The sequence below is a fragment of the Ovis canadensis genome, chromosome 13 (assembly GCF_042477335.2).
Source record: "Ovis canadensis isolate MfBH-ARS-UI-01 breed Bighorn chromosome 13, ARS-UI_OviCan_v2, whole genome shotgun sequence".
Taxonomy (NCBI): domain Eukaryota; kingdom Metazoa; phylum Chordata; class Mammalia; order Artiodactyla; family Bovidae; genus Ovis; species Ovis canadensis.
The window spans coordinates 40437671-40450411 of NC_091257.1; the positions used below are offsets into that span (position 1 = coordinate 40437671).

General features: G+C 40.6%; 1 protein-coding gene across 5 annotated transcripts in view; it reads right to left on the reverse strand.

Moving 5' to 3' along the window:
• Positions 1 to 12741, reverse strand: part of PRTFDC1 (phosphoribosyl transferase domain containing 1) — a 101401-nt gene that overhangs the window by 78932 nt on the left and 9728 nt on the right. For all 5 annotated transcript variants that reach the window (XM_069547481.1, XM_069547482.1, XM_069547480.1 and 2 more), the window contains exon 3: positions 5465 to 5648. In XM_069547481.1, the coding sequence (XP_069403582.1) occupies positions 5465 to 5648 (184 nt within the window). The remainder of the gene's footprint in view (positions 1 to 5464; positions 5649 to 12741) is intronic.

Below are 12741 nucleotides of genomic sequence, written 5' to 3' on the forward strand. Positions count from 1 at the left end.
ACAGAGTCCTGACTGCCCCCCAGGAACTTCTGCAGGAATGAAAAGAATACCTCAGCGGCCGTTGTTTCTGCCAAGATGAGTCGGCTTGGAGGTATGCGGGAGCACCAGACACCCTCAGAGGAAAATGAGTTAGTCCTGTTTCCCTTCCTTGGTGGTGTTATTAGCTTGGGCTTTTAATGGCTCTCTGTCCTCAGGACTGTGGAAAGAGTTCAAGTGTGTAAAGGGGTGGTCAGCTCAAGACTAATCTGAAGGCACTGAATCCATCTCGGGATGAGGACAGCTTACGTGCTGTGAGCAGAGAAAGCTGGGCTGTTTGCCTGAGAGCCTGGTCTATGAGTATGGTTTTCTATCCATTTCTGAGAGGGTATTTAATCAGGGGCAAAGCTTGCTCTGAGTGAGCAGGCAGGCTTTTATGTGAGGTGATCGATCAGCAGATGATCTGCGTCACCCTGGTGATGGACAAGAGGAAGGACATTTTGTAAGAAGGGAAGAGGAGAGATGCCACAGTTATGCTTGGTTGCTTCATGATTTAAAGGTGGGACAAACACTAAAATGTGTGTGTAAGAACCGATGCTGGTGATAAACATTTAAAGTCTATTCTCGCTTCCACCTTCATCATAACCCTGGGTAGGAGCCTCCACAGCCTGATCCCCAGGAAAAATAATGTTGATTTGAATATATCTGTTCATTGCTTTAAAAAAAACTTTTTTTGGCTGTGCCACACAGCATGTGGGATCTTAGTTCCCTGAAAAGGGATCAAACCTGCACCCTCTACATTATAATCGAGAAGTCTTAACCACTGGACTAGCAGGGAAGTCCAAAAATATCTGTTTAGATGCAGCAAAAATGATCACAATATTCCTGGAGCTATATACATACAAATGTTTGTTCAGAACTAGCAACAAACAAACAGGATACATTATAAGAAGTGTTAGAACGGGTGCCTCTAGGTTAAAACACTGATAAAATAGAGGATGTTTAGAGAAATGGATGGTGAAAAGCAGTAACACTGTTTAATCTGACATGGATCATAATGCTATTAGTTTCAGCAAGATTGACCGTATTCTGGACCATAAAACAAGACTTAAAAAATGTAAAAGAAGTGAAGTCATACAAAGTACTCTTTCTGCAACAGAATTAAACTAGAAATCATGCAGAGCTATCTCTGGAAAATCCCCAAATATTTGGAAATTAAACAGCAAGAAATAATCCATGAATGAAAGAGGAAGTCACAAAGGAAATTTGAAAATAGTTTGAGTTGAATGAAAATGAAAACAATATAACAAAAATTTGAGGATGTAACAGTTAATATCACATGACCGATAACAAGGTAAGACTATTTTCTTTCACTATTTCTATTCAGAATTGTACAGGAAGTCCTAGCCAGTGCAGTAAAGCAATAAAATGAAATTAATACACAAATTAGAAAGAAAGAAGGAAAACCATTATCTTCATAGAAAAACCCCAAAGCATCTACAAAAGAGCTATTTAAACTAATGAGAGTTTTGAAAAGTCAAGTGTTCAATACACAAAATTTCTATGTACCTGCAACAGACAATTAGAAATTGAAATTCAAGGAAAAGTTTACCATAGTGAAATAGTGAAACCAAGGGCAGTCATCAGTTGGATCCCTTAAACTATAACTTGCTCCATAAACAACATCCTGTAACTGCCTTTCCTGACTAAGCGCTCTTTAATTGTTTTGAAAATTGCACACCCTCCAAGGTCCACATCGCTTAGACAATATATCACTAGACTCCTTTCAGCAGCCCCTACAGATAACACATCTGACACATGGATTGCTACAGTACAGCTGTTCTTTCAGGGGCAGAGAGTTAGTCTTATCCAAGTCAAACCAGTCAAGATCCCCAACCCTTAAACTAGTCTAGTGGCAAGACCTGATGGATGACCTTTTGACATCATAGGACCAAACCCCCCACTCTCAGATCACCCTAACACCATTCTCTGTGCATGCATCCCGGAAGGAACATGTAACTCCAACACTCCTGTACAGGACATCAATTACAGGTTATTCTGTAGACATCAACAACATGATTTTTAAACTTACATAGAAAGATAAACTTTCATAAACAGCTATGAAAAAGAACAAAGTTGAAGGACACATACTCTCTGACTTCCAGACTTCTGTGCAGACATAATAATCAAAACAGTGTGATACTGACCAAAGAATAAGCATAGAGATGAGCTGAACTGAATAGAGTGCTCAGAAATAGACCCACGAATATACAGTGAACTGATTTTCAATAAACGATCAGAGGCAATTTGATGGAAAAGAATAGTTTTTTCATCAAATGATCTTGGAAAAATTGGACATTCACTTGCAAAAAGAAAAAAAAAGAAATATTGATCTGTACCACTTTAATAAATTAATGGCAACCCACTCCAGTATTCTTGCCTGGAGAATCCCATGGACAGAGGAGCCTGGCTGGCCATGGTCCATGGGGTCGCAGAGAGTCGGACACGACTAAAGTGACTAAGCTCGCATGCACAACATGAATTATACACCTAGATACACCTAGAAATCTAAAACTAGGAAAGTTCTCAAAGAAAACAGACGCTAAATCTTCATGACCTTGAATTAAGCAAAGATTACTCATATACACAAAGATTTAAGCAAAGATTGCTTACAGACACAAAAATTATGATCTACAAAAGAAAAAATGATACAGAAGAGTTTATAAAAATGTTTAAATTATACCCTTTGGGGAAAAAAAGCACTCTAATGAAAACAAAAATAACAACCCACTGAAAGGAAAATACATTCAAAAACATATTAATAAAGGATTGGTAACAAAAATATATAAGAAACTTAAAATTCAATAATAAGAAACAACACAGTTTTTTAAATGAGCAAGATATTTGAATAAACATTTCATCAAAGAAACTGTATAAACAACAAAAAAGCAAATAAAAGGATGCTCAACATCATTATTCACTGGGGAAATGCAAATTAAAACCACAGCGAGATACTATTGGTTATCTGAATGGGTAAAACAAAAAAAGGAAAAAATAAAGAAATATTGACAATACCAAGTGTTGCCAAAAGTGTAGAGCAACTGGAACTCTCATATAGTCCTGGTGGGGGAGCAAAATTATTCAATCATTTTAGAAAATAGTTTGGTAATTTCTTATAAATACTCCCCATATAACCTAGCAACCTCAAGACAAATTTGCTCAAGAGAAACAAAGACATAAGTACATACAAAAACCTGCATGTGAATATTTTGTTGTGCTGCTGCTAAGCTATGTCTGGCTCTTTGTGATCCCCGTAGACTGCAGGATGCCAGGCTCCCCTGTCCTTCACCGTCTCCCAGAGTTTGCTCAAACTCATGTCCATTGAGTCAGGGATGCCATCTAACCATCTCATCTTCTGCCACCCCCCCTTAGTAGCTTTATTCATAATCACCCCAGAAAGGAAACAAACCAAATATCCTTCAGCTGATGAATGATTTTAAAACTGGCATATCCATACAATGAAATCCTACTTGACAATAAGAAATGCATTATTGGGACATATAACAACTTTGATGAATTTCAAATGAAAGATGCTAAGCTTTACAGATTTACTAAGGCCACATAGTATCTGATTACATTATATGACATTCTAAAAAGAGCAGAACTCCAGGGAAAGAAACTGTATCAGCGGATGCCAGAGCTTGGGGGTTGGGGAAAGGATTAACTACCAAGGGACACAAGGACAATTTTTGTGATAAGGGCTGTTCTGTGTCTTGACTCTGGTGATTTACATGCCTATGCATTTGTTAAAACTCATAGAACACCAAAGTGACAGAGGCAAATTCTATTGCATGTAAATTAGGCTCAAATAAACCTGACTTTAATTTTTTTTAAGATTTTAGAAGATTTTACAATAAGGATCAGAGTCAAGTAAGCGGGGGAAAAAAATCTTGTAAAAAGGAAGCACAGCTACTTAAACTAGGATGAGAGACAGAAAAGATTTTCAAGAGATGAAATGAACAAATTAGAGTTAAGATGGCCACACACACCACACACACACAAACACACACACACACCCCAAAACAAAACCAAATCACAATTTTATCCTGACCTGAGAGGTCATCAGGAAAATACAGAGTATTTTAAGAAATGAAAAATTTACTAGATGCTTGAAAGCTGAAGCAACTGAGTCAAAGAAAGAGAATGGTAGCGTAGGCAGAATTTTAAGATGCCCTCCCATCCCTGTCCCCATACACACACCCTTTGTGTATAATTTCCTCCACTTACCTGTGGGCGAGACTTGTAAATATGATGGGAATTTACTCTCATGATTAGGTGATTAGTCAACTGACTTTGAGTTCATCAGAAAGAGTTTATCCTGGGTAGACCTGACCTAATCAGGGGAGTCCTTTAGAAAGGAGCAGGGCCCCACTGGAGGGAGCAGTTCTCCTGCCCTGCAATGAACAGCCTATGCTGTTGTCCACGAGGCAGGGACCCCAGGGCAGCCTCTCAGAGCTGACAGTGAATCCAGTCTAGAGTCAGCAGGGAATCAGGGGTTGAAATCTGCTAATGATCAGTGATCTTGGAGAAGGACCCCAAATCCTAGAAGTGATCAAAGCCCCACCTAACACCTTGTTTTCGGTCTGGAAAGATTCTGAGCAGAGAACTTCTGACCTAGAGAAACTGTAGGATGATAAACATGTGTTGGTTTAAGCCACTAAGTTTGTGGTTATTTTGTCCCAAAGCAATGAAAACACACTTCAAAGCTACTGATTTGGGCTTCCCTGGTGGCTCAGATGGTAAAGAATCTTCCTGCAATGCAGGACACCTGGGTTCGATCCTTGGGTCGCTAATATTCCCTGGAGAAGGGAATGGCAACCCACTCCAGTATTCTTGCCTGGGAAATCCCAAGGACAGAGGGGCTTGGCAGACTACAGTCATCGAGTCACCAAGAGTCGGACACAGCTGAGTGGCCATGAAAACCCAGCACAGACTTGTAGGAGCCTTCTGTTGGAGATTCCCTGGTCTTCTGTCTCACTGCTCTTCTCATTGTCCCTACAGGTTTTAGTTCTTCATATCTGGGCCCTGACTACAGTCACTCAAGTACTAACGCTGGGGGGACGCCCTCATACAGATCTCCAGGGCCAAGAGCGATATCCAGAGCAGAAATATATCTGTATTCACTGGTCTTCCTTAATACTCTTTCTCCTCACATTTATTCGTGAGACTAGGTGCCAGGAAATAACCACTCAACTTTATAGCCATAAAAGAAAGCATGAATCATGCCTGAAGTTTCTTTCCCTGTATGAGCAATAGATAGGAGGGTCTCCCTGCCCCACCAAGAACATTATTAGAATGACAGGTTGTAGTATCTTGCAAATTAAAATAAAATACATCCTTCATTTTCATCACATTATTAGTTCTTTGCTTTTATAACACTGTTCATTCTAAACATCATATAATGAAAATGGAGTAAATCATAACTTACCCTGTAACTTTTTAGTCGGATGAAATCAACCTTCATAGAGACACATCTATCAGAGTTTCGACTGATGTTCTTCAGGTGTTCTACCAGATCTGCACAGAACTTGTAGCCTCCTTTGAGTACACACAGGACCATAATGTCACAGTATCCTATGTCTTTCATAATATCCTTAGCCAGCCGTTCAATTCTGAAAGAAGGGATTAAAAGACATTTAATTTCTGAGCATATTTGTTCCTTTCAAAAAAAAAAAAAAAACTGTAAGATGTACTCTACAGATTTGATTATGCAGGAGAAAAGTGGAAAAGGTCTTGGGAGACCAAAGCCTCCAGATAAAGAAGCTTTGTTAACGTCGGACAAAGAGAGAGTGTTCAAAACATATTTCTGATAACCATATCATCAGTGGTACATTTTTTCTCCTCTGTGTCACAAAAAAAATGATTAAGGTGTAAAACATGATGTCAAAGATCATGAAGGCAATTATTTGATCACTACAGAGCCTGGTTGTTAGCTTTAACAAGGCTATGATGGTATGTGGTGATATTATACTCACTTTAAAGCAAAGAAAGAGGAAATGGAGAATGACTCACCCACCTGACCATGTTCGACAAGACTAGAGGAAAAGTCAAGTCCGTAGTAACTATCAAAAGAATAATATTTGTCTTTTATTTACTGAAGATAGCATGTTACCTATGTGAAAGGTGCCCCAGACAATCTCAATGGACACCATTTCCACGGATCACAGTCTGAATGGTGTCTCCTGAAGTTCTTCAACCTTGGCTGGCACCCAACACCTAATCTGGAAGTGTCACTGTATTTTCTCTCATTGTTTCAGATCTGTACGTCCATGGTCCATATATGCATACAACACTAAAATCTTGAATGCAGGCATGTTCTAAGGCGCATATTTTTTTTAAAAAATTCCCACTGCCACTTCAAACTGAATTAGATTTAAAACAAATGAACTGGGACTTCCGTGGTGGTCGACTGCCTGAGACTCCACACTCTTTTGTAGCGGCCCAGTTTTGATCCCTGGCCAGGGAACTAGATCCCACTCACAGAACAAGTTTGCATACAGCAACTAAAGATTCTGTGTGCTACAACTAAGACCCAGAGCTGCTGCTGCTGCTGCCAAGTCGCTTCAGTTGTGTCTGACTCTGTGCAACCCCATAGACGGCAGCCCACGAGGCTCCCCCGTCCCTGGGATTCTCCAGGCAAGAATACTGGAGTGGGTTGCCATTTCCTTCTCCAATGTATGAAAGTCTAAAGTGAAAGTGAAGTTGGTCAGTCGTACTCGACTCTTGGTGACCCCATGGACTGCAGCCTACCAGGCTCCTCCATCCATGGGATTTTCCAGGCGAGAGTACTGGAGTGGGTTGCCCGGCCAGCCAGGTCTTAAAGAAATAAAACAGATGAACTGAATGATATGAAAAAATAAAATATTATATCATATATGTTCTATATATAATATATACTTTATACAATATATTTTTATATGCTTTTATATGGGTGTATATACATCCACATGGGCTTCCCAGGTAGCACAGTGATAAAGAATCTGCCAATGCAGGGGACATAAGAGATGCAGGTTCAATCCCTGGGTCAGAAAGATCCCTTGGAGGAAGGCATGGCAACCCACTCCAGTATTCTTGCCTGGAGAATCCCCTGGACAGAGGAGCCTGGTGGGCTACAGTCCATGGGGTCTCACAGAGTCAGACACGACTGAAGTGACTTACCATGCATGCACACACGTGCATACACACACACACACACACACACACACATGATATGACAACCATGGCTTCTCTAAAATATGATCAGGGAAGCATTAACGTCAGCATGCCAAATACTCTATAAAAAGGGACATTTGTTTCTGGTATGATGGAGTGAGGAGGTCAACACATCCTCTTCACAAAAAGCAAGTAGAAAGCTGAATGAAACTGTCAAAACCAACACTTTCAGCCCTCTGGAGACCCACCAAAGGCGTGCCCCAAACTGGGACCATTTATTCATGAAACTACTGAACACCAGGTAGAAAAAGAGCAGGTCTGTGGCATCCTTGTCTGAGAATGCTCCCATTCTCCCTGGCCCCCAATCAGCTCTAATGTTTCACCAGGTAGTTCAACTGGGGTGGAGGGGGGGCACTGCTCACCTGGTAAGGAGCATAGCCAGCTAACATGGCCATCGTGGTAGCAAGTGAACAGGGAGGGCCAGGGGCCCCACTATCTTGAAGTTGCAGTCCTGTTCGAGCAGCTAACTGGCAGACCAGACATGGATTTGATAGGGAGTTCCGAGAGGTTACATTCATGGGAGGGGACCATAACAAACTCTTCACATATCCCAAGCTGACCAGAAGCTAAGGAAGCTATGCGTATGCACAGCAGAGACTAGTGTGGGCCCAAGCCTCCCACACATCCCTGGATGGTAGAGCCTGTAAGCCTGTGCAGAAGACACACAAGAAAGCTTTGTGAAAAGTAAAAATTCAGGGAAGACTTGGAAAAGGCTGGAAAGAATTGGGAGACTGGGGTTGACATATATACACTGTTGATACTATGCATAAAATAGATAACTAGTGAGAACCTACTATATAACTCAGGGAACTCTACTCAGTGCTCTGTGTGACCTAAATGGGAAGGAAATCCAAAAGAGAAGGGATACGCACATACACATACACATACACACACACACACACACACACAGCTGATTCACTTTATTCTACAGTAGAAACTAATACAACACTGCAAAGCAACTATACTCCAATAAAAATTAATTAAAAAAGAAAAAAAAAGCCTGGCAATATGAATGTGTTCGCCAGGCCTCCACACACCTTCATCAGCAGAGGGTGGAAGCCTCACTATCTCTAGGGGTTTGAGAACAATCTCTAATTAATATTAGGCCGAAGACTAGGCTATTCAGACACAGGCGTGAACCCCAGTGAGCAAAACTTAAAAGGAAAAACAAGAAAAATAGATTGCACATCATCAATAGCTATGCACCGCTGGGGAGACAGTCTTCACAGGCTGGCGGACAAAAAAGGAAACAAACAACAAGAGCAGTGAGTCATAAATAGTTACAAATACGGTAGGGATTAAACCAAGAATATCAATCATGACTTTAAACGTGAATGGTCTAAAAACAGGCTTCCCGAGTGGTGCTAGTGGTAAAGAACCTGCCTGCCAATGCAGGAGATACAAGAGATACAGGTTTGACACCTGTGTCAGGAAGCTCTCCTAGAGGAGGGCATGGCAACCCACTCCAGTATTCTTGCCTGGAGAATCCCCATGGACAGAGGAGCCTGGCTGGCTATAGTCCATAGGTCACAAAGAGTCAGACACAACTGAAGTGACTTAGCATGCACAGCATGCACACATGGTCTAAAAACATCAATTAAAGGCAGAGACTGTCAGAGTGGATCAAAAAATACCCGAAGGTATGTTGTCCACAAGAAATTCATCTTAAACACAAAGATCCAGATAAAAGACCCAGATTAAACAGATGGAGAAAGATGCACCATGCAAACATATCAACAGAAACCTGGAAAAGCTACATCAATTTCAGACAAAGCAGACTTCAGAGCAAGGAAATTGTCAGGAATAAAGAGTCACATTACTGTAATAAAAAGAGGTCAGTTCTCCAGGAAAACCTAACAGTCCTTCATGTGTCTGCACCTAGCAACAGACTGTCAAAAAGCTGACAGAACTAGAAGTAGATGAATCCACTAATGTAGTTGGAAACTTCAATATCCCTCTCTTAGTACATGACAGATCCAACAAGGCAGAAAACCAGTAAGGATATAAAGGAACAGTACCATATAACAGCTGGCCCTGGTTGACATTTACAGAATACTTCACCCAACGTTCTCCTTAAAGTATATCAATAATGAAAAGACAAGCCATATACTAGTGGGAAATATTTGCAAAGCATATGTCTGATAAAGGGCTGTGTCCAGAATACATAAAGAACTCTTATAACTCATTTAGAAGACAAACAACCCAACTGCAAAATTGCAAAAAAACTTAAATAGGCACCTCTCCAAAGAAGATGTATGAACAGCTAGAAAGTACACTAATCATTAGGAAAATTTGAAATCACAATGAAACTCTTTTATATATCCATGTTTTTGTTTTGTTGTCTTAGCCACTAGGTCATGTCCAACTCTTTGGCAACCCCATGGACTGTAGCCCGCCAGGCTCCTCTGTCCATGGGATTTCCCAGGCAAGAATACTGGAGTGGGTTGCCATTTCCTTCTCCAGGAGATCTTTTCAATTCAGGAATCAAACTTCTGTCTCCTGCATTGGCAGGCAGATTCTTTATCACTGAGCCTGGGAAGGCCTAGAATGGCTAGAGTTAAAAGGACAAACAATATGAAATGTTGGCAAGTATGTGGAGAAACTAGGGAGAAGAGCATGGCAACCCACTCCAGTATTCTTGCCTGGAGAATTCCATGGACAGAGGAGGCTGGTGGGCTACACTCCATGGGGTTGCAAAGAGTCGGACACGACTGAGCAATTGAAACAACAACAACAACAACGTGGAGAAACTGGAACCTTCAAACGTTGCTGGTGGGAATGAAAAATGGTGTTAGCCATCTGGAAAGTGATTGGCAGTTTCTTACACTTACCATAAAACTTAGAATTCCTCTCCAAAAGCCCATCCAAGAGAAAGGAAAAGACGTGTCCACACAAAGACTTACATGCAAATGTTCCTGGAAGCATTATTCGCAGTAGCCCAAAACAAGAAATCTAAGTGTCCATCAATCGATGAATTGATAATCAGATTTTGATTTAATTTATATTTAAAGCTCAGAAAACACAAGTTTATAGAGGAAGAAATTAGATTAGTGATTGCCTGATAGTGTGAGTAGGAGCAGAGATTGACAACAAACTTTTGATTGACAACAAAATATTGTAAACCGGTGCTGGTAATTGTTGCCTAGCCATAAGAATGTACTAAAAATCACTGAGTCATTTACCTACAATGGGTGAGTTTTGTTGTATGTAAATTATATCTCAATAAATTCATTTTAAAGGTGGGGACGGGCATTCTTGAGGCCCCACCCCAGACCTCTGAATCAGAATTTCTTGACATAAAGCCTCCTGTAGAGGCAACTGGTAACTTTGCCAGGATTCAATCCTGTACTAGATCAGGATGCAATTAACTTAAGTCATAAATTAACTTTCAGATGAGAAAAGCCAGAATTTGTTTAAACCAGGGGGTTCCCAAACTCATGTGAAGACAAAGCACTTCTGAGAACTATTAAGAAGTGAATTGAGTACAAAGATGCCCACTGCACAAGAGAAGTTGGCTTAACTATCAAAGTCAAGCATATTTCTTCCCCATCCCTCCCCTTTCCTTTGCAAGAATCTGTATCCTTTTTTTTTTCTGGTAGGAGAAATTCAGTAGACTGATTCTTAGGAAGCTGAATATATTTTATAAAATTTACCCCTTTTTCAAAATTAGGTATTTTTATTGTTTTCTAACCTTCCACCATATTTTATGTGTAATGCATTCATCATAATGGCTGAGGTTGGACTAAACAAAATATTGAGTTAATGCAGCCACTGAATCAAATTAATTTGGGAGAAATTTCTTTCCAAGCATGTGCATAAAAAAATGGATGAATATTCTATTCAATAGCGGAGACCACTTTTCCCCTACCGTATCAATAACAGGAGTTTTGCATTCATATTTGTCTACGTTTGGAAAAGGAAAAATTCATTCAACAGCTGTTTTCCTTGGTGCCACACAGTGAGTATCACTGGGCTTAGAAATCTGTCTCCCAATCTAGTAAAACAGAATAGTAGCAAGTATCGGATGTTCTCTAATGAAATGACTCAGGAATCTGCATCTTTAATATGAATTGCCAACTGGGAGGTTTGACAAGTTGGGAGATGCCAAAATTTTCACATTTATTTCTTCTCAGAACCTTTTTTCCCTCTAAGGATCAAAACTTGCACTCCGTGGAGGGCCACCTGAGGCTGTGGGAAATCCCAAACTAGATCTTATTTTAATAGTATTTTATAGTTTGAGAGAACACACAATATGCAGATCTTAAGCAATGGGAAATCTTAGAATTTGAGTGAAAGAATGACATTTCCTTTTGCTTACAGACAGGCATTGATGGTGAGATAACATCCTGGGAATAGTGACCAGTCAGTGCTTTTCAAACTTTCCTTTGGCTGAGGATCTATTTCATAAGTTAAATTTTAACTCAGAAGAAAGTCACAGGTTAAGAAAATAGAGGCAGAAGTACAAAGGCTTAAGGAAAAGGGGAGAGTGGGAGCCCCAAGTCTCAGCTTGCCCTTGTTTCTCAGAGCTTCTCCCACCCTGATTTCTGAGTGTCAAATACAGGAAGCTTGCTTTTCATATAAATGTGAAGGCTTACGTGTTTGATCTTGTGCTAGAAATCAAAAGTCCACGGAAAGGCAGGAGTCGGGGCATTAAGGCAGCTTTGTGGAAGGGATAAGACCTACAAGTGCTAACGCCTGTGGTAGGCTGAATTGGAAGAGGCTCTTACCCATTCCAGCATTCTCACCTGGAGAATTCCATGGACAGAGGAGCCTGGCAGGTGGCTACAGTCCATAGGGTCACAAAGAGTCAGACACAACTGAGTGACTAACTTCCTATTACTTCCTTTTCTCTGAAAACCAAGAAACAAATGAGGGTGACTTAGGGCCTTAGAAGAGGAGAGTCAAGTAGCTAGGAAGGAGCCAGAGGACACCTGTGTCAAGGGGTTCAAAAGAACGAGTAACAGGAGTGGAGAAACAGTTCCGTGCTGCTGTTTTTAAGCTGGACATGTTTTTATTTCCAACACATTACTGCTGAAAACATCACTGTTCACAGACTGGCCAACCTGTGAGACGGGACTTATTCGAGATAAATGCAAATTGCAGGAAAAGCCAGGGTTTCCGGCGTATGGCCTGTGAAGGCAAATGAAGGTAAAGATCACCTCTTAACTCTCCCTGGTGAGAGTCTGTGAAAAATGTGAGACAAATGCTTTCCTGGCCCTCCTTTTTATCAGTCTGTATAGGACATGGTTATTTTGAGGCTATCTATCTTTTGTATGTACAGCCGTTCCTATCTTACTATCTATAGTCATTACTATTTTTCGCATGTACAGCCTTCTTACTCTTTCCCCTGAACAAATATCCAAGGAAATCACAGATTTACTTTACTCCAATTTTTCTGTCCTATAAACATTCTATCCACCACTGTATAGAAGAGATTCCCAATAGGGTCCCTGAGCATATTGTCTGATTCACACAAGAGAGGACTAGAGAAAA